The sequence below is a fragment of the Opisthocomus hoazin genome, chromosome 4 (assembly GCF_030867145.1).
Source record: "Opisthocomus hoazin isolate bOpiHoa1 chromosome 4, bOpiHoa1.hap1, whole genome shotgun sequence".
Classification (NCBI taxonomy): Eukaryota; Metazoa; Chordata; class Aves; order Opisthocomiformes; family Opisthocomidae; genus Opisthocomus; species Opisthocomus hoazin.
Window position 1 is genome coordinate 45,965,083 of NC_134417.1, and position 22,493 is coordinate 45,987,575.

At 38.7% G+C, this 22,493-nt stretch overlaps 1 protein-coding gene across 1 annotated transcript in view; it reads left to right on the forward strand.

Annotated features, from left to right (window-relative positions):
• Window positions 1–300: 300 nt before the first annotated feature.
• The window catches only part of NPHP3 (nephrocystin 3), a 29,266-nt gene continuing 7,073 nt past the window's right edge, over window positions 301–22,493 (forward strand). The window contains exons 1-23 of the mRNA XM_075418875.1: window positions 301–837; window positions 1,189–1,314; window positions 2,541–2,691; window positions 4,216–4,368; window positions 5,780–5,913; window positions 6,160–6,320; window positions 8,217–8,364; window positions 8,921–8,995; window positions 9,615–9,791; window positions 11,169–11,272; window positions 11,970–12,084; window positions 12,962–13,105; window positions 13,656–13,753; window positions 14,227–14,329; window positions 14,941–15,023; window positions 16,064–16,202; window positions 17,002–17,166; window positions 17,666–17,763; window positions 18,622–18,744; window positions 19,094–19,283; window positions 19,427–19,668; window positions 20,068–20,143; window positions 21,226–21,353. Coding sequence (XP_075274990.1) covers window positions 490–837; window positions 1,189–1,314; window positions 2,541–2,691; window positions 4,216–4,368; window positions 5,780–5,913; window positions 6,160–6,320; window positions 8,217–8,364; window positions 8,921–8,995; window positions 9,615–9,791; window positions 11,169–11,272; window positions 11,970–12,084; window positions 12,962–13,105; window positions 13,656–13,753; window positions 14,227–14,329; window positions 14,941–15,023; window positions 16,064–16,202; window positions 17,002–17,166; window positions 17,666–17,763; window positions 18,622–18,744; window positions 19,094–19,283; window positions 19,427–19,668; window positions 20,068–20,143; window positions 21,226–21,353 — 3,281 coding nt within the window. The 5' untranslated portion in view covers window positions 301–489. The remainder of the gene's footprint in view (window positions 838–1,188; window positions 1,315–2,540; window positions 2,692–4,215; window positions 4,369–5,779; window positions 5,914–6,159; window positions 6,321–8,216; window positions 8,365–8,920; window positions 8,996–9,614; window positions 9,792–11,168; window positions 11,273–11,969; window positions 12,085–12,961; window positions 13,106–13,655; window positions 13,754–14,226; window positions 14,330–14,940; window positions 15,024–16,063; window positions 16,203–17,001; window positions 17,167–17,665; window positions 17,764–18,621; window positions 18,745–19,093; window positions 19,284–19,426; window positions 19,669–20,067; window positions 20,144–21,225; window positions 21,354–22,493) is intronic.

Below are 22,493 nucleotides of genomic sequence, written 5' to 3' on the forward strand. Positions count from 1 at the left end.
CTTAGCTCCTATTTTTAAAAGCAAAAACCTTAAAACCCGCCACTTTTCCTCACAGGACCAGATTCCCGCCCTTCGGCTTCCACCAGCCGCCCCCCCGGTGGCCGCCGCGGCGCCAGCGTTCAGGGGCGGCTTGTGCTCCCCCTCCCGGGCCGCTCCAGCAGCGCTCCCCGGGACGGAGCCGCCGTGGGACGGGGCGGGAGGGGGAGAGGGAGGGAGGCGGCCCGCGGGGAGGCTTCCTCCCGCCCTCCCTTCTTCGTCCGGCCGCCGCCGGGAGCGGACCATGGCCCGCGGGCTCGGGGGGCCCTGCCGCTCGGCCGGGCCGGGGGAGCGGTGAGGGGCGCCGGCCGGGGCGAGGCGGGGAGCTGCCGCCTCCGGGAAGGCTCTGCCTCAGGCACGTCCCCGCTGTCCGGGCGCGCCGGCGTCACCGGCTCCTCCGCTCGGTGCTAAAGCCTCACCCGACAGTGGGGGCGGCTGCGGCGTCCTCCGGCCATGGGGACGGCGTCGTCGCTGGTGAGCCCGGCGGGCGGGGTCGGGGAGGTGATCGAGGACACGTACGGCGGCGGCGAGGCCTGCGAGATCCCGGTGGAGGTGAAGCCCAAGGCCCGGCTGCTGCGCGGCTCCCTGCGGCGGGTTGGGGCCTCGCGGCCCGGCGGCCTCATCGGGGCCAGCTTCAAGTCGACGGCCTCGGTGCAGGAGCTGGAGTGCGTGGCCGAGTACGAGCGCCTGAAGAAGGAGTACGAGATCTTCCGCGTCAGCAAGAACAACGAGGTGGCCTCCATGGTGAAGAAGGAGGCCAAGCTGGACAGGGAGAACAAGCGGCTGCGCGCCGAGCTGCAGGTAGCTCCCGCTGCCCTCTCCAACGAGGGGACCGAGCGGCGAAGTGGGGCTGCGAAGGTCTCGTCCCACTTCCCAGTAAAGCTGTGGCGGCGAGGTGGTGGGTGCGGTGGCTTTTCCCTCCCGAGGAAGGCAGGGTGCGGGGGAAATGGTGCGCGCCCTGGTGAGCCATCGGGGTGCAGTCAAGGTGTGCCTCGGGGGACGGGGAGCGCACGGGGCGCGGCCCTTCCCTCGAGTGAGGAGAGATGGAGGGTGCTGGGGTAGCGTTGCTGTAGTCAACACCTGAAAAGTAATGTAAAACCTTTTATCAGCGATCACTGTCCCTCAGAAAAATGGTGTGTTAATTTTTTCCAGGCACTTCAGAAAACTTACCAGAAAATACTGAGAGAGAAAGAAAGTGCATTAGAAGCTAAATACCAAGCCATGGAGAGAGCTGCTACTTTTGAACATGATCGAGACAAGGTCAAAAGGCAATTCAAGGTATGGCTTGACTTTTGTATTCCTGGGAAAATGACCAAAAAGAAGATAGATGTCACTTGGTCACATTCCCCCAGTGAGCTCTTCTCCAATAGCTTTAATAAGGACCTCTTCTTAAAAAAAAAATGGAGTATCATAGCTGTAGCTACCTATTTCCTTTAAGATAATCCTACCAAAACTCTGTGAAACTGAGGAAAAAATAGAAAATAACTTTTAAATATTAAAAGGAGAATATGTGGTGAGGCATTTTAAACTAAATTCCTGCATTATTTGATCACAGGAATATATTCATATTTGATAGTGACAAGAAAGCATGAGCTGCAAACTGACACATGCTGAAGGAATGTATAAACACAGAATTCCAGTATTTCTGAATAAACCTTATATATAGCATTGCAATGTTTAACGCTTCTAGCTTGCATTAAAGAAAAATGTGTATTAGTGCATCTGTTTTGGGTGTTAAAATAGGATAGCCAGTGAAAGACAAAAGCCTTTGCACTTTCTGGAGGGATGACTTGAAAGACTAAGCTGATGCTTCTGCTTTTCCCTTGCTGCAGATGATGATACTTCTACTACCCAAAACAGGGCAATAGGTCCTGATTTTGCACTGTTTTCAAGATTCTTGATTCTTGTAACACATGTTAATGTTTGGCAGATATGTAAAAGGAAGATTGGGTTTGACCTTTTTTAAGAAAATGAGACTAAGCTCGTGTTCTATTCCCCATATGATGGTAATATTTTACAAATAGGAAAGCTGGAGATGCTTGATTGCTTACTATCTTAGGAAATCTAAATTTCTGCAACAACAAAAAGTAAATACAAGATTGCACGTAAATATAAATACATGGAAGAATAAAAGGGAATCTTTGAAAGAAATTATTACATGTGGTGATTTTAAAAGACAGTAAACTTTAAAAGGTGGAGAAAGTTACTTGCCATTTTTAATAAACTTCCCATACTAATGCAGACTTCTAACTTTCAGAACAGTATGCTAAGGCTTAAAATGGTAAAATTTTTTAAAAAATAAAATTTTAAACTATGTTTTCCTGCTCATTTTGAGGCTTCTGATGGCTTCTTGTTCACATTTTAATGCCATTGCCTGCTAAATGAATACTAGAAATTTATTTTTCCAGTTGAAAGCAGATAACATGAATTCAGGAACTGATGTTGAATTTTAAAAGATTTATGGTTTGTTTGTTTGTTTTTTTTTTTTTCTTTCCTGCTCGTAGATTTTTAGAGAAACTAAAGAAAATGAGATTCAGGACTTACTGAGGGCTAAACGAGAGCTAGAAGCAAAACTTCAGAGACTGCAGGCCCAGGGAATCCAAGTGTTTGATCCCGAAGAGTCTGATTCTGACGATAATTGTACAGATGTTACGGGTGAGAATTTCATCACCAGCATTTTGTGTTGGAACGTGACTCAAGTCTCTGAATAGTAATGCACAAGAAAGTATTTATGTTCTTTTGAAAAAAAATTTATTAATCCAGGTGAAAAGCAACATGAAGTAGTTTAAAGGGTAAAAGCAGCTGACTTTACAAACTTGGCTTGGATTGTGGGAACCCCACGTTTCTGGTCTTATGAATGAACAGATGAAGAAAATAGAGCACTGTCTAGACACACTGGCTTGAACATTTTGAAAAAATTGTTCCATGAACAGTTCTGGATTTTATAGTCTTTTCTGAGTTTTCTGATTCTAGATCTGAGAGATCGTGTTGCCAAGGATCCACAAAGCACACCTGAAACTAGAGGGAATCTTAGACTTACTGTCTATGGATGACGAAGTATGCCAGTCTCGGCTGCTGTACTTTTTAGAATAGCAGGGTTAGATATTTAACAAATATGAACTGACCAAAAGAGTCATTTTATTGAAGAATTTTTTGAAAGGGGAGCCTTGGCTAACATAATGGCATAGAAGGCAAAACCTTGTATATGCTGTAAGTGGTATTTGATAACATGGGAAGCGTTCAGATAGGTATGAGATCAGTCCTCTGACTTTGTATCTGATTAGAAATAGAGCAATAATTGTAGCAGACTGGAAGCACCTTAACACTATTAAGGATGGCCACCATTACTTTTTGCACTGTAAAGGGTTACTGAGGAAAAACTGCATGCAAGTGCTGTTGCTTAACCTTTGTTTTGCTTATTGAGATGTATCAACAGTCACATCTTGGCAGGAGTGTAAGTATGCAATCTGTAAAAGTAGAAAGGTTTCAGAATGCAGTGATTGGCTTTTTGCATAGTAATTATACATTTGATGAACTTTAGTGGTACAAATAGTATTATTCTTTTTTATATATTTTTCTGTCGTCTTTTGTGTTAAATTAATTTTTGAATTCATACTTCCTTACTTAACTTTTCTAAGTCCTTTTCAATCTCCTGTTTTTCTCCATGGAAGATTTATTTAGTGTCTTGTATGTTGCATATTGATTGGCAGAAGAGTAATCCAAGCATATTATGAAGAGATACTGTGAATGCTCTTTCACACAGCGCAGAGAATATATTTGAATCCTGACCTACAGCCCCTTCATGCTTTTTCAGTGCTGGAACATTCCTGAACAAAAGTTGTCAATTTTGTGGTATGCACAAATGACTGCAGCAATACTGTGAACTGTTTTCCTGATTTGTAATGCAAGACAGCATTTGAACCCAACAGATGTGAGCAATCTATATAACAACAAATATTAGCAAATAAGCTCATCCTTTAGCAGAGCAGCATGGCTCATTGACTTTGGACAAGCGCCCATTTAGAACTACAGCACACAGAGGTGTGAGCAAATCTGCTAAAGGAGAAAAAATTATGATCAGTGGCATGTGGCGGAAGGTTTCAGCTGGAGTATTTAAGACTGATAATTTGCCTTGTTTAGTGACAATGAGGAGGGTTTTCTTTGTTTTCCAATTCTTAGCTACTGGGGCGCAATCTGAATACTGGAATGGTGGAGCTTTGGGAAGTGAGCCATCCATGGGTAGTATGATGCAACTTCAGCAGTCTTTCAGAGGGCCTGAATTTGCTCATAGTTCCATAGATGTTGAGGGACCATTTGCAAATATAAACAGGGGTAAGTAATGGTTTGTTTTGCTGGAATTATAGGCGTCTGTCATTTTTCTATCCATTCTTAAGTAATTCTGTTTTTAGCTCCTTTTCTGTCCATTCTTGGGTAACTTGACTAAAGGGTTGTTTGGAATTCTTCTTTGTAAATATAAAAGGAACTGTAGCTGTATGTGTTAAATTATGTTTAGTATATTTGGTGACTATGGTATGTGCAGCAGTGATTTTAGCAAACAGTAGTGAATGGTGCTTCCTTGTGAGTAAACCAAATACCATTTGCTTCCTTGTGAGTAAACCAAATACCATGCTTATGTTGACTAAGGAGGATAGTGATCTTTCTTTTAATATCTGCCGGCATTCTTTTTTTCCATTTGTATTCAAATTCTCTATTTCCTGAGTATGAACGTTACATTTGTGTTAGAATAAACTGTATCCCTGGTTTTTTGCATTGTATTTGCATGGGTTTTGATTCTGCATGAGGGGCCATTTGTGGAAATCTGATTGCAAGACCAGGATGCAGGCATTGTTATGTGAATCAGTGTTAGATATTTTCTTGTCCTTATTTGTTGCTTTTGAACTTTGTTTCCCAGATGGCCTGTTGTATATTGTCTTCTGGTGCTCTTGTTTCCCTCACTGTTGCCTTGGCCCTGGAACCCCGTCTGCAGATAGTTGACTTTGCTGGCAGTTTGTCCCTTTTTTCTTCAGCCCTTCAGGCTCTGATTCAGAAGTCTGTGCCTGCAGAGGGGGAGGGGAGGGTCTGCTCTGAGATGGTTCCACCTTCATACGCTAAGCCTTTCATCATCCCATGTGGTACTGAAAGGACAACCTATTCCTATCTTGAAAGAGTGACCAGCTACAAAACGAAGAACCTAAGAAAATTTTAAAATTGCTTCTATAGGGAATTGACATACAGTACTACAGAAAGCTCTAAAATTGCTTCTATAGGGAACTGACATACGGTAGGTACTACAGAAAGCAGTGAACTTTATCTCAAGAAGAGGAAGCTCTCACAGTGTTTTGCTGTCGTTTATTCATCTGGTCTAACTGAAATATGTATCGATCTAGAGGAAAAAAATAATGTTTGATTATGAGTGATTTTATTATTCCTGCATATTTTTACTTATTTTACAACTATCAGCTTGATTTTGTGGATATATTTAATCAATCCTATTTGAAGGAAATGATAATATGAATATATCTAACACTGTTATTTTGCCACTTTATCAAATTATATGATATTATCAGATGATATATGTTCTCTAAATTAAATTTTTAAAATAAAAATAATCAAGTAAAAATGTTACTAATATTTTAAATAAGATGTAGTATTCATGATATCAAGAGATGATGGTGTATCTGTTATGCAGTGTAATTGGATGTGAAGATCTCGAGACTTCATTTTGGTTTCTTCTCATTGGCAGATGATTGGGATGCTGCTGTTGCCAGTTTATTACAGGTTACTCCTCTGTTTTCCCACTCTTTGTGGAGTAACACAGTAAGATGTTTTATTATTAGTACTGATGAGACTCAACCAGAAGTTGACATCTTTGTTGGAGTGAGTACCTCACAAACTTATGTTAACTTATATGCTGTTTTGTTTCCACTATAAGACTTACTCAGAAATTTGCCTAATATTTCTTGAAAGCTGTAGTAGGAGTAGCCTGATTTCAGTTAAGTCAGTGAAAGTATTGTCAGTGACTTCAAGGAAAGAAGCTGCATAGTGAAAAGAAACTGAGATTTATCTAGTAAGTCCTTAGTGCAGATTTAGTAATAAAGCACCGTTATTCAAATTTGCTTTCAGAGCTACTCACCAAAACTTCAAAGAATCTGTGAAACAATGGGGTACTTCTTTCAAGTTGTTAATTTTCCAGCAGGAAATGAAAGGCTTCTTAAGGATGTAAGAAAATGGGAAATTGAAAAAAGTTCATTAGTCATTTTGCTTCTGCATTTAACTTTGCCAAGGTAAGTGTTTTCCAGACTGGTAAAGCAAATGGAAACTGGTAATTTATGCAGAGTGCATAGTTTATTAAAATGTATGTGATGCTTTGCTCAGTACATTTCCTAAGCTAGTATCTTGTAAGTGATACTCCTTCAAACTTTAGGTTTGCTAGTGCAGACAGTTAAGAGAGTATATCAGCTTTGTATCATTTCCTTTTTCTTGTAGCTACAGATTCTCTTAGAATACAGTAGGAAAGATGTCTTCATAATGCAGAAATGTTTTACTTCCCAAGAGGAGTTCTCTGTTGTGCATATTGCTGGAGTCTTAGAAATTCAAGGTGGCTGGTGTAAATATTCTCAAGTGGTTTTCATTTCCTTACCTAGCCTTACACCAGTCTGTAGTATTTTGATTTTATTCTGTCACGTATTATTTTCTGTCTCTGGCTCTTTTTTGGACTGATCTTGTGGCTCTCCTGTGTGGTGCCTTACGCTAGCTTTCTACAGCTGAATTTACTGAAGTCATGATGTTTTACGACAAATGGTGATGCAGGGTGTTCTGTTTGTTCAGTGAGTAGTTTCCTAACATTCTAGAAGAAGAAACATAACTTACTAAATGAAAAACACCAAACTAGCGATACTTCTATAATTGTGTTAGGACTGGGTCTGTTATGCATTTGGGAGTTTTGGGCGGAGTTCGGTTTTGGTGTTTGAGGGATGGAGGGGTGGACTTTGCTGAAGAAGAGAGAAAAAGGGATTAGAAGAGATGAAATTAAGGATCACAGAGTTGTCATTCCAAAATGTCTGTATGAATGCAAAAATCTGAAAATACTGGTATGCATGAAGTTTCATGTTAGGGGTAGATTTTGAACTCCAGGGATTTCAAATGCTGTTGTATTATTAGAGCTCTTGTATTAACTAGACCTCCTGTTTCTGTAAATAAAATATCTATCCGCAGAGAATTAAGGACTGGTTTAAGACACCTGTAGCTAAGATTTGCAACAGTGGAGTGCTTCAGGGAACAGCCAGGTGCCACAGAAGGTGTTGATTTGTTTTCATAGAGGAATCGGACTAGAGCTGCCATACATTTATGCTTTTAGAAAGAGGGTATGATGGCACTCCAAGGGAATGCTGTTGCCACATAATCCAGTTTTTTGTTTGTGGATCACAAGTGTTTAAGAATAAAATATGCAAGAAAAAAAAACCCACAAATGACTGTTCTGGCCAACAGTATTCATTTAGAGAGTTTCTCTTAGAAAAACTGTGGTGAAAATTGTAGTGCTCATATAAAGAACATAATATTTGAGACATCCTGTCTGCTATTGTCAGCAACCCCAAGCTGTATGGTTCCTTCTGTGGGACAAGCAGTAGACTGCTGGGATTGATACCCATGGATATTATTCACATATACAAATACAAAGTGCTTTTGAGTTTGGAGGTGTGTAATTCTCCTTTTCAACTACTATAAATTAAAAGACCATCCTACATCTGACAAATACTAAAGGACTTTTCCTAAAAAGGTCAAGGAATTGAACAGAGCCTTGAAATAAGTGATGGCAGAGTGTATATGTGATGCTTATTAATCATGTGTGAATCCATGTTCTTTCCATGCAAGGCAATTACCTTTCACCTGCATATTGGTATGACAGGAAAATCAACTTTTAATTTACAAAGCAATAATCATAAACATTAATAAATGGTTTTAATGTTTTTGGTACAAGTAGCATAAGTTTCTCTCTTAATTTGTCCTTACTTCAGAGTTTATCTTAAATTCTCTAGTGAAATATTTGCTTGCCCTTTGTTGTAAATAGATATGACTTTTGAATTAGATTTTGCAGTGAAACCCATCTTCGGAGCTTATGTTGATTGAACTGTTTACTACAGCAGTGTAATATAGCACAAGAATGCTGATTTCCAATCTAGTTGTTTGTTGGAGGACTGTGAAGAAGCCTTCTTGAGAAATTCAGAAGAAAAACCCCGGCTAATTTACCACAGAAAGGAGGATGGCAGAGTCAGTTCAGTCTCAGTGCAACAGTTAATCGAGCAAATTTCTTACATGAACAAAGCGAAGGTATGGCATTTCAAGGACCTGAATTTTAAAAGGTTTATTTCCTGCTATAAACAGCGTTGAGTGCTAGTAGTCCCAGATTTTAGGACAAATTGCTTTACACTCATTGCTCTGGATGCTCATTATATGCGCAGGTTGATGAAGCTGAAATTTATGAATGTGATGAAATTTTCATTAGTAGGGGAGAAAAAAGCCACTGCATTTTCACTGGAAAAAAAATCTCTGTGCTATAAGGATAGGATTTCTCACCTGTGCTTAGCTGTTTAAGTGGCAAAGTTCTTTATCTAAGGTGCCTGTGAAGCCACTGAAAAGAAAGAAATGTACCTCCAGAGAGATTCCTCCTATCTGAAAATAGATCACTTACCATTTATTTCTGTCTGCAGCGAGAGCTGTTGAGAACAGCTGAAACTAAATGTCCAACTTTTAAAAGCTTAGGCAAAGTGAGTTCTACCTAAGGAATGCAAGACTGGAATTTCAATGTGTTCAGAATGTTTTTGTTGGAAGTCCTAAATACTGTTCCCGACGCGGTTCAGAGTTGCTTTGCCATTTACTTTTTCAGATGATTGATCATACTGGAGGTGTGGAGGAAGGAGCGTATGAAATCTATAATTGTGTGGAAAAGATAATTAAGCAGGTGAAGTACTTGATGCATTTCAGCTTTTTCTGTTCCTGCAGAAAACCTTTCCCTCTGGCTTTCAGGGATCCTTTGAAACCTGCTTGCTCAGGCATCACTCTGATTTATGATCTTAAATGATGTCAGTGTGATTACTATATGCTTCTTAGATGTAATTCAATGGGTCTTTTTGTGTTTTATCATTAATGTCTGGCAAGCAAAGAAATCTGCAAGTGGAAAAGAAAACCCAAAACTGAGCTGTGCTTTTATGGACAGAAGCAGAAATATGAGGGGAGAGGAATCTATTTGTGGCCTAAATTCTCTTTTGATTTCTCTTTTTCCATATTGTAGGATAAGGAAAGATTGCATAGTCCATTCTCTCCTTTTCCTTCCTTGTGGTGAGTTGATTCCACTATGAGAAGACTAAAACCTATGTCTTGAGACCTGTGCATTCAGACTTAACTTGGTTTCATCTAATTGCTCCTTTATTTATTTCCTTTGCTACCCTAAAAGGAAATGAGCATATGGATGTTAGTAGAGCTGCACTCATATACAGTGAAATTGAGACTAATACCAAATATGCCTGCACTGGTAAGAATTACAGTTGCAGTTTTCTCCATGTAATTTTCTTTTTACTTAGGATGTATTGGGGTGTGAAATGACAGAACTAGAAGGCAAGGATTTGGGTAATAAGGAAGAGTCCACTGCTCCTGAAGAAGATTTTGGTGATGTATTGTGGGATGCACATGATGAACAAGAACAGATGGAAGCTTTTCAGCAGGCTTCTAATTCAACATGTGAGCTGGGATTTGAGAAAGTAAGTAGATTCAAAAGGTATGTGGATGAAGAGAAAGTCATCACTCATTTCCATCTCTTGTTAGGCAAGACGTACTTCCACAGAAGAAGCTGTGTCTGAGAGCATCCTTGAGGCTATTACTGCTTAGGCTAGAAGAAACCATATGTCTTATATAGGTGGCATATGTATTTTCTGGGAGAGGTGCCAGTTTGTGTATTGTTCAGTGACATTGATGAGGAAGCAGTTGTTGTTCCTGTTCTAATGGTGTGCTGGAAGTAGGGTGTCCTCGTAGACTTTGGTCATGAATAGAAAAGGCTCGGAATGTTTGATTTGGTTTAGGGTTTTTTTCTGAGGAAATCCAAGCTCCTGACACCTGAAGTTCGCTCTTTTGGAGATGACTAATGAAAAGATTTCATCTCATCATGCAGCTGTACATATGTGAGAACAACATAGGAACCTGAAAAGTAGAGAACTGCTGAATAGCTCAGTACTTGTCACTTGAAATAAAATTTTTAAAACATTTCAAATTGGCGGTATCAGGAACAGTTATATGTAGGGAATGTATAATGAATGTAGGAAAAAAAAATTAAAGTGGTCATGGAAAGTGAAGCAACAGCTTGTTTGGACAACATTCCTCGCTGGTATGATGTAACATAAGCATGCAGTTTCTGTCATATTGTATTTAAATTGTTAGTACGCCTATTTTACTAGCACAATTTATTCTTTTACTTCACTACTTATGTATTGGCAATAATTTGGAGGATTGTGCCATCTTTACTACATTCTAGAACAGTAAAATAATAGAATATCAATAGAAAAAATACCTATGTGTATCTTAATGTGCCTCCACCTCTTTTACAGACAAAACATTTCTCCCAGGTGGATGAAGAGTGGCTTTTCATTAGTGAAAGAAAAAAGATAAAAAGAAAGGTTGTTTTCACATGGTGAAGAAAGCCTTTCTTTTGTGTGCTTAGTGCCTTAAAATGTCATTCATGGCAGATGCCAACTTTGAAGGCTTTGTTCAGGCAACCCTATCCAATGCAGTGGAATAGTTGGGGGAAACGGGGAGGGTGAGGAAGCCTGAACAAACATATTACCTAATTGCTTTACTGTAGTAACACTAACCCAATTTATTAGCACTGAAAATTCCATTTTAAATAGAGTTTTGAAAAAAAGTTGATGTATTTTACACTTTCTTTAAAAGGGATACTAAATTCTGTGGTTTAAGTGTTCCATTACAAAATTTATTTCCATTTGGATTATATTGCGTTTCAGTAGTTAATCTCTTACCTTAGTAGATCTGTACATGTATTTTGTATCTAGATGGTTTACAATACCACGCACTATATTTCTCCCTTAAACAGTGGAATATTTGTAAAGATTGTTTCTTTTTTATAGTATTTTGAACGTCTAAATGACCTAGTAGCAGCACCAGCACCGATTCCACCTCTGCTTGTATCAGGAGGACCAGGCTCTGGGAAATCTCTCCTTCTGTCAAAATGGTAGTTTAAACTAATTTTTGTTTGGGTGTATGTGAATGAAATTTAAGAAAAAAGGTTTCCATTACAATTTAAATATCGTATCAGTTTAATTAGAGGTAAACATTTACAAAGCACTGAAGTTATTGAAGCATCCTGAAAAGATTTGTAATAATTGAGTAGCTAATTCCATCTGGATTGCCTTTAACATTTCCCTGACTCCAGCTGCACCACCCTACAGATCTGTCTTTGCACAGCATTAGTAAATGGTTTCAGTAGCTCAATAATGTTGCCCTTCTCTGATACACAAGAGGGGTCCTTTGGAGTCTTTTTAATTGAAACAAAGGAAAGATCAGAGCTAAGAATTTATCATAGAAATACATTTTATGGTCACTTGTAGGCTACGACAAAACTTGCTGACATAAAAATAAATTGACAGTGCCATTACTTCTTAAAAGCTTAGTGACATGACTGTCCAGTGCAAGGAAGGGTGCTTGTTAATGGCTGTCAGTACTGGGGAGAGCAGAAATGGAATCTGACATAAAAAGCTCAATTACAGCTCAGGAAATATCTGCCCTATTTTGTAGGATAAACATGGAACACCTGTAGCTTAGATACTTGTTTCTCCTTTGTCAAAACTGATAGTGTTAATTTGAGATACATTTGCGAAGTTATAGTCTCTTAAGTTCTCTCTTTATTTTTTTTTTACTTCTTTCGTTAGGATTCAATTGCAACAGAAGCATTCACCAAACACTTTAATTCTTTATCACTTTGTTGGGAGGCCCATGTCTACTAGTTCAGAATCTGCACTAATAATTAAACGCCTGACTTTAAAGGTATGCTGTAGTGTTACATGTACCCTGCATTGCATGAATCTTGAGAAAATGCCAGTGTGTGTGTATGTCAGAAGATAAAATTTTCTACATTTTTTTCTACATCAGTGAAGAGTAATACAAATGTAAGACATTATAGCATGGAGGGGATCTGATCCTGTACACTGAATGCAGATCAATTAAATAGCATCTCTGGGATATTCATAATAGATTGGCATTAGCAGTTATGCTTCCAATGACCTGTATTGATGGCTTATAAAACCAGTAAAGCTTCTCCCCAAATTTCCTGCTGTCTGGCCAATGAGATAGGCAGGTAGTACCTCTTCTGTGCATGTGTTTAGACACCTGAGGCTGTATTCACCATTTAGCACCATATTGTTCCTAGACTAGTCTCTCTCCTATGTTAATTTATTTTTTAATTGTGTGTTAGATATGTGGAGAAGAAGTGAGGAGTATTTTTGTGCCAGGGTCTGAGCTTGCTTTTTACTTCACAGGGTGGCACTAAGGACCTCACAGAACTAAAACCTTTAGAAAAATGAAATCAATTGTGCTGTCTGTGCAATTTTCTCATGTAGTTTAGAAGTCTGCCTGTGTACAACCTTTAAGCCCTTTAAGTCTTGAAATTCCTTGCCCGTTGTGTAAACTCAGGTTATCTCTCTTGAATTTACACAATGAGTTCAATAAATATTCTTTGTAATGCATATGCCAGCTTTCTGCATATACCAGGAAGAAAGAATTCTGTGTGAACTTGACTAGAAAAATTGCCCCCAAATCATGTATTGGTTTTCTTTTTTTGTCGTCTTGTGTCTATAGGACTTCTTTCAACCATCCTAGCTGATTTTTAAGGTAGAATTTATCATATATGTTTATAATTCTACAGCTTATGCAGCACTCTTGGTTAGTGTCACCTCTGACTTTGGATCCAGCTAAACTTCTGGAAGAGTTTCCCCGCTGGCTGGAAAAACTTTCTGCACGTCATCAAGGCAGCATTATTATAATTATTGATTCTATTGACCAAATACAGGTATGTTTTCATAATACTTGCCATTTGTCAGGCTGAAGGAAACCTTGACTGTTGTAATAGGCTCAGCAATATCTATGTAACAGAAATATTAATGTTTGCTTTCCTCTAAAGAGCCCATATAGAAAATTGTTTTGCAAAAAGTGCAGACGAGTTAAAATAGTCTTTCAATTTTTATAAATAAATTTTTTGTTGTGGGTTTTTTTTCTTCTAAATTTGTCTTAACACCTTAGTTTTTGAGCAGTCCAGTTCCATTATTTATCCAAAGATTCAAAGCTGTGAGATGACTTATTGGGCATGTGAATAGCCTATTGCCTGTTCTTTAAGGTGAACATTTCAATAGCATTCTCTCTGCTTTATTTAATGTACAGTCATGCTGATACATATCAATGGATCATTTAGTACTGTTTCAGGAACCAGATCATGAACATTTTTTAAGGACAGTGGAGAATTTAAGGCTCCTTTCACTAAGCTGTGCAGTTAATGAAATGTATCAGCTTCTGGCATTGTTTTGAACAACCTTTGTATTAAGTAACCAAAATTTGTTTTTAAGCAAGCTGAGAAGCATATGAAATGGCTGATAGATCCCCTGCCAGTGAATGTGAGAGTGATTGTATCAGTGAATGTAGAAACATGTCCACAGGCTTGGAGGTATGTTACATTGCTGAGATGTTTCAAAGTATCCTGGGTAAGAATTACAGTTACTCATTGAATAGCAGACAGCCAGATTTGTCAAGACCTGCAGATTTGATAGGATAAGGTTTTGCAACCACTGAGGACAAAGAAATCTTCTCTATTGTAACTTCAGTGAGGACAGGTTTTAGCTGTTGGGAGACCAGATTTTTGTTTTACTGTGATGGATCTATGCACATGACTATATGAAGGAGGGTATTAAGTGCAGTCAGATGCACATTAAGAACCATGATACCATGACTGTATATCCAGGAGAAGGCTAAAAGTGGACATTTGACTTGTGAGGACTAGAATTTCTCAGTAGCAGGGAATAGCTTCACTTACTGCTTTGATATAAATCTTTAAAAAGCTCTGGAACTTTTATGTGTTTTTTTTCCTTTTGTGTGCTATTTAACAAGGTCTGAATATGACTTTGTTCTCTCTTACCAAAGATTGTGGCCCACTCTTCATCTTGATCCACTGAATTCCAAAGATGTTAAATCTCTCATTAGTGCGGAATGTAACTCTGCAAATGTTAAATTGACCAAAGAGCAGGTATGTCTGTTGCAGTTCTTCTAAAGTACCTTACTGAACTATAACTTTTAATGAAAACATGGAAAGATGGAATAAGCCCAGCTGCCAAAAGAAAGTATTATATTTAGCTAACTCAATACTGCTGCTCAAGGTAGCATGCAATTTGAGTGTTTTTACCCCATGGTTCATAGAACTGAAACAGAGATGGAACAGCATAAATTATTAACACAAAAACAGTGCAGTTGCATATATTGCTGTAAACATGTTATTTTATTTTAGAATAATAGAAAGTTTAGTATTGCATAATACTGTAACAGTGATTGGCAGAATGGGGAAAAATGTTTTTTACCTTTTTGCCGTGGAAACCGATTATGTAAGGTAATCCTCATCTTGAGAGATGTAATGGTTAGATCCTAACTCTTTTCATCGTAAACTCAAAAGGAAACTTTCACTTGTATGCTCCTATAGCCAGAAAAACATGCAGTATTTTATGCACTAATAGTCATGTCATAGACTTCAGATGTTACATATAGAAGCTTATCTAGAACTTTTACTTTCTTGTCAAACAGTGAACATTTCATTGCTATGGTTAATTTCATCTTGGCTCACAGATGTTGTGTAAAATGTTGTAGGAGAAGAAGCTTGAGAGACACTGTCGTTCCGCCACAACTTGCAATGCTTTGTATGTCACTCTCTTGGGCAAAACGATTGCTTGGTAAGTTCAGATGATCTTGAAATTATTATGCTCATCACTAGATTAGAAAACTTCAAGTAGGTTTGTTAGAATTTTGAAATACATTCATTTAACATAGAATGAATCTCGTTAAGAAGAAACAGTGGAGCAGCATACAAGTTTTCCCCCTTCACTGACTGCGAACGCAATGAGAAGAAAAGTCAGAGAGTGTGCAGTTTCCATTTTGATGCTAAGTGAATCCACATAGTTTTATCTGTCTGTTTCAGCTCTTCTGTTTTTATTTTATTTTTCTGTTATTCTCTTTCTAGGTATGTCAGTTGCTTCAATGCTTTTTAAAGGTATTTGGAGAATGTTGGCATTGTTTTGTTAAATAGTTCAATTCAGGTCTGTTGTATTTACTGATGTACCAGATAGTTTGCCTCATAGATTTTTAAGGCTAAAAGGAAGTTCAACAACCATTCAGTTTAACATCCTGCATATGGTACTTTGCCCTATAATTTCTGCTGTGGAGAAAATGAATATTTCCTCTTGTGCAAGAGAATACTTAATAAGTGCATTGCCTTATTGGTAACCCAATCTTCATCTTGTTGAGAAAGATGCATTTTTAATTTAGAGACTCCCAGAAGATGATACACTGATTGATAATTTACTCTGGGTGACTGATTTTCATTATTTTTTGTTTCTGTTTTATGTCCTGGAATGCTTAATTGCTCCTGAAAACATCCTTTGTAAATGGATTACATGAAACAGCTGCATGTGGTTTTATCTTGATCCAACCTGATGTTCTTATTCTGTACTCCTGCTGGAGGAGAGAACACTGCAACATACTTTTTTTTTTTTTAATAAAAGTGTTGCAGTTATTTAGAAAAATTGGACAAGATGACAGAAAGTGGCTTCAGGAATTCACCTCTTCTGTGTTTAATTTTGCCAGGTGCTGTGCACCTTTTAAACCCAGCAGGAATTCAGAGCACTTTTGAGATACAGCTTTTCAGTAGTTTCAATTCATCTTACTCAGCCAAATTTAATATGCTAAACCATGCCCTTTTTGATCTTGTGCTCAGTGTTGGAAATACAGGAAATATTGATGAAACCCTTCAACAGTGTTTCCAATGTCAAGACACAGTGTCGCTGTACAGGCTTGTTCTGAGATCAATTCAAGAATCATTGCAGAGTGATAAAGAGAAAGGTCTTTTGAGAGAGGTAAGCAGAGAATGCGTCCCTGTTTGTGCAGGTAATGTACATTCTTTCCTGTAAAGAGTGTTTTTCTTCAGTTAAAAGTAAATATACATTTATGTTGGTTTCTATGTATGATGCAGAGATTACTGTATTATTACTATAGAAGGAACAATTTTATTTACCTATTGCATAACTATAGAACATATGACTGCTTTGTTTTAAATTTCAACTAAGTCATCATCTTGCAAAACAAATCAGAACTTTTCCACTGTGATGTGTTATAGAATTAGCACTTCCTTGGTGATTGCTACCCTGATCCAATGATTAACTACATTGAGCGCAGTAAATGTAATCAAAACATGGTATCTCGTGAATACAGGGCACCACTTATTAGATTCTGATTCCTTTTCCTACCTTTGCAGAATTTCCCTGTTGTATGGAACATTTTTTTGGTTAGGACATGATACTCAATAATTTCTAGAAGTTCTTTGGTGCTTGCAGCATAAGACCTTCAGCATATTTTACTTAGATGGAAGCTCCTTATGGTAATGGAGTTATTTTCCCCCAGTGTTTTAGAGGAAAGTCTAAGGAGCCATTTGTTTGTCCTAGAGTGTCCCATTTGGTGCTTTATCTATTAGAATATTAATCCATTAGTACTGAGGACTGTTGTTTGAGGACACAAAAAGGAAAGGGCTTGTGTGGGCAGGTTTTTTTTCCCTTGATGTACAAAGTTATACGCAGTATTGTTCTTGGAATTTCAGTGTAACTAAACTCTGCAGCAAATACTGCTAACTGTGTAAAATAATATTTCTGCTTTATGTAGATACTGTGTGTCATTGGTGTCAGCCACAATGGTGTGAGTGAGTCAGAGCTGATGGAACTTTATCCTGAACTGTCTTCTGCAGTGTTAGCCTTGCTCGTTCACAGCCTGCACAAAATGTGTTTGCTGACATATGGCTGTGGTTTGCTGAAGTTCCAGCACCTCCAGGTAAATTTTGTTATTTTAAACACATGCAAGTGAAACTCCACCCCCTAAGCCCCTGCTGTCTTTTAGAGAAGTTCTGTTGTTAGCTAGGTAGGCCATGATATGTTTGTGTTTGCTCATCCATTTACCTTAACATCTGGTTTGATGTTAGAATCATCTCAAAAACTACTAGAGCTGTGATACCAGTATTGGTCAGTACTGTTCAGCAGTTGAAAACCTGGCATTTCATACCTTCAGAAATTTCTGATCTGTTAGTTAACTCCATGTGTCCACTGGTTCCACAAAAAACAAGCAGAATTGAAGGAGAGGGGAATATTATCTGAATAACCAGAGCTTTGGTCTAATATAAGACAATCTGTTTGTAGTGCCTTTGTCATTGAAAGATTTTCAGTTCTACAACAAGAGACATGTTTCATAAAGAAATGTTGCATAGTGCCCTGTGTATCATCAGCACTTAATGAACAAATTTAATGCATTCTCCTTCAATTATAATCTCTTTCAGGCTTGGGAAATGGTGAGACTAGAGTATATGGAAGAAGGTGAAAATGTTATTTCTGCCTATAGACAAAAACTAGTGGAGTATTTCACCATGCAGCTAAGGTAGGTCAGAATTTCTCAAGATGTGCGAAACTGCAGGCTTTGTGCCTCGTGGATATTTTTGTTTTTTTCATGTAGCTTCTTTGACTCAGTTTAGTAAATTATTATGGCAGAATAACTCTGCAAAACCCTAGTTGTTGGTTTAGCAGTTTATTATTGGTGTGTTGCTTTTTAGTCTTGGGGCAGACTGAGATCTATGGAGGGGAATGGGCATAAAAACAGTTACCATGTGAAAAGGTAGAGCATGAATTTACACTTTACAGTTATCATTTGTTTTGTGGTAACTGACCCCATGTGGACTTTTAACTCCCAGTAAATGCTAGGAAATTTGAGGCCGCTTGGAACTTGAAGTAGACGACCACTTGCATTCAGCAAGCAGTTAGCACATACGCAAATGGAGTTTCAGTAGAACATGTGAATAGCTACAAGTTCATATCCAACTTGAAAACTGATTTGCATTTACCGTCCTGAGTTAGCATGTCCCAGCTGTGGGCTATTGCTTACTGCTCCTCCAAGCATCCACTGTCAGGCAGTGGAAAACCAAGAGGGCCACAGTGGGCCAGGCAGAGGAGGCACAAAGGGACAGTGGGCTGCTGCAGGGCTGCAGTCCTGCTAGCAGGCGCAGGTTAGCCCATGTGGGAGGGAGGAGCAGCTTCCTGTGGGGTACCTGGGGGTTCCAGCACCCTCTGAGGTGAAATTAAAATGAAGATGTAACAAAATGGAGTACATAGGTCTTACAATAGTCCATCTGTGTAGACATTCAGGTATGGCAATTGTATGCTTGCCCAGTTTTCACAGCAAATTGGCAAGTTCTATTAGGCCTCTGAGAGTTTTAACTTTTATTTGCTTTTCTTTCAATAGTCAAGACCGAGTGACTTGGAGAAGTGCAGATGAACTTCCATGGCTCTTCCAACAGCAGGGTGATAAGCAAAAGCTACACAAGTGTCTTTTGAATCTCTTTGTATCCCAAAACCTTTACAAAAGGTACAAAGGTAGCCACTGCTTTGGCAGTTGTAAATGTTTCAAAGTATTTTTTTGTCAATATAAATCAGAAAATGACATATATAGATTAAAGGAACTTAAATAGCAGAGGCTGAAATGCTAAATGCTGTTGTCATATAAATCATCAGTTTTTTCTATTCTGTTACAGCTGGGGGCTGATAAAGGGTTAAATACTGCTGTTGAACAGCATTAGTCTCCATGGATTGTCTCTGTAGATGCTGTAACATAAAGACAAAATTCACACATATGGCTCTTTTCTTCTAAGCTAGCATCAGTCTGAATAGAGGGGTATCAGAGATAAGATGAGCTTCTTATTTCCTTGTTAAAACAGGGGACATTTTGCAGAACTGCTGAGTTACTGGCAGCTGGTTGGGAAAGATAAGAGCTCTATGGCAGCTGAGTATTTTGACTCTCTGAAAGAATATGAAAAAAGCTGTGAGGGAGAGGAAAGTATGATCTGCCTGGCTGATCTTTATGAGACCCTGGGACGGTTTCTTAAGGACCTAGGTCTTCTCGGTCAGGTAAGTACATTTAGAGATTGTTGTAACAGCAAGGAGGCAAATTAAGCAGAACTCAGTGTGTGCTTTCTGTTGCAGTTATTAAATTATTGTAGCATACAGGATGCTGCCTGTTGCCATCATATTCTGAACTTCGTTGTTAACAGGCTGTAGCTCCTCTGCAGCGATCTCTGGAGATTCGAGAGACTGCACTGGATCCAGACCACCCAAGGGTGGCACAGTCACTCCACCAGCTAGCAGGAGTCTATGTTCAGTGGAAGAAGTTTGGAAATGCTGAACAGTTGTATAAACAGGCACTGGAAATTTCTGAAAATGCTTATGGAGCTGAACATCCTCGGGTAGCCCATGAACTTGATGCACTTGCGACCTTATACCAAAAGCAGAACAAGTAAGCTTAACTACACTGGTATTTGTCTTTCATGTGGAGGTGGTGCAAAAATAACAGCAAAGATTTTCTTCTAGAAGGCAGAATGTTTCTTTGGTTCAGTTTCGTAACTTCCAATGCAACCGTGAGCATCCTCTCTGTACTCTTGTAGCAGGCCACCCAGTAGGGGCCAACTTTTGTTGTTAGTTTTCTAGTAAACTTCTAGAAAGTTAGGCATAAAGGAGGAGCATTGTCTGGTTCTAAGCATTTTTGATGTTTTTGTCGTTGACAAAAAGTGTGGATTTCTTCAGGATTCTTAAATTCTCCTCAGATTTGTATGTTCAGGTAACTTAGAAGCTTTCCAGAATACCTGATGATGCTACATTTGACATTCTTTATAACACTGTAAATAACTGTTTTCAGGTATGAACAAGCTGAGCAACTGAGGAAAAAGTCCTTCAAAATACGCCAAAAAGCAGCACGGCGGAAAGGCAGTCTGGTAAGGAAATGTTTGTTATTTAATAAAAATGCAGGGCATGTTGCATCTCTGGTAAGCTGATGCCCAAATGCTTTGATAATTGAGGGCTTAGGTAGTGAAGTAGCCTACCAGCAGCTTTCCCAATTGCCCTTTGAACTCTGAATCGGTGTAACTGGTACGGAATTGAGAGAGGTAGAAAAGAAGAAAGAATGTATATGTTTCAAGGGTGCAGAATAATTGTTGATACAACTGGCTGTCAAAATGTCAATGTAAAAAGCTGTTCTCCAAAATAACCGAGGCATTTGTCGTACAAATACTATCGAACACAGTGCTTACTGCAGTGTTTAATCCCAGTAATAATATTAGGTGATGTACCAAGTTTTTTTCCTATTTTTTCTTCTGTGTTTTTCAGCTAAAGAGTTCCTCTTGTCACTCTTGAGCTACAGGTTTGTCTGTTTTGTAGTGCCTGTACTATAAGAGTAAAGCTGGTAACTCCAGAGCCAGAAAGCCAGAAAAACATTGCTATTCCCACAGTGCCTAAATACGAATTAATTTGGATCATGAGGATTTTGTCCATTTTTGTAATTTCTGCTGCACAAACGTTTTTATTAAGACTGCAAAGATCAAGAATAGGTGGAGCGTGTAACAATGGCTGCGCTTCTTACTTGTAATTCACTTTTCATGTAAGCATTAGCTTGGCAGCCCAATTTACAAAGATCTCTGTAAAGCCTTTGAGTAATACTTTATATGTATTTGTATATGGCATTTGTTATAGGAGATTAACGTGATTTTAATTTTGATCTTATAAACCTAAGAATTTGATCTGAATCGATTATTTGAACTGTGGAGTTCAAACAAATTAGCATGTATGGTACAGGGAAAACAGAGCTGTACGACAGCACAGTGATTTAAATTTCCTGGAAGCATGTTTGGTGAAATTCACTGTTAGATTGTAAATAAGCAGAATTTAGCTTGGAAACAGAACTTAAGTAGGATTATTGTGCGCCTTTTGGCACCAAACTGAGTCTTCTGATTTTCTGTCTTCAGTAGTGCACTTTAAAAGTAAAGGTGATTTGTTGACGCTACCTTATGCTTTGCTGTAGTGTGGCTTTGCTCTCCTGCGCCAGAGAGCCCTGCAATTGGAAGAGCTCACATTAGGCAAGGATACACCAGATAATGCTCGAACCCTCAATGAGCTTGGAGTCCTCTATTACCTGCAGAACAATCTGGAGTAAGTTGTATTAATTGTGACACATCCACTGACTGTTCTCATAGATCTAAATGGAAGCAAGGAATTGAAAACTAGCATTAAATGTAGACGCATGATCAAATACTCATTATAGTGCCATCCTTGATTCATTCCACTGGTTTTTATTTACTGTGAAATTCACTCATCTTTTCCAGAGTTGATGCTGTTAGCATGTGAGTATTTACCAAGTCAGTGCATTTCTTGCATTCAGAATTGGTGTTGCACAATTAAATTTAACCTGGCCTTTGTTGCAAATACTAGTTCTCCCTCAAAATTTACACCCCCTCTACTCAGCTTCACTATTTTGTGACCCTCCTTTGTGGTGTTCATCCTTGAAAAGCAGGATTGTTGTTTCTCTGTGAAAAACACTCAAAATGCCAGTATTACAAGAAATCATGAGCTAAATATTCGCTGTGCTTGTAATCCTCAGGCTCTTACCCTGTTGGCCTTTTAAAGGGCAAAAGAGGACAGGGCAGCACAAAGGTGTTCTAAAAGCAGATAAAGATAAGCGGGGTTGTTGAAGAAGAGGAGTAAAAGGTGCAAAGCAGTTATTCGGTCCACAGAGTAGTCTAAAACTCTGTGTTGTGAGAAAATTGCAAAGTTGCCTTAAATCCCACTCTACTGAACTGAATCTTTTCAGAGAAGAAAGTGCACAGCAAAAAAGCACAGAGTAAGTTCTGGAAGTATTTTTACGTTCTTCCTATTACCAGTAGTTGTTGGATAACTACAGAAGTGTATCATAAGTTAGGATCTGCACAGAGAATTTCTGCCAAATGCAGGACCTTCACAGTGAAGGAACTGATTTTTAACACTTGTTGGAAATATAGCATTTTCCATCAGTTTGCCCTCATGAAGTCACGCCTAAGTGACTGATTACAGAGGAGTGATATCTAGATAATCTTATACAAGATCATTTTAGATTCCACATTATTCATGTGTAGTTGCTGTCCACCACAACCTACTTCTAGAGTAACCGTATCTCCACTATTTCATAGGTGAGCAAAAGTATAAACTTTGTTCTAGTGAGGGTTTAAGTAATTTTTTTAATGGATCTTGTGTTTCTGTTCTGAATCAGCAAGTCCAAGATGTGAATTTTTTGATCATTTGATGCAGTTAGAATGA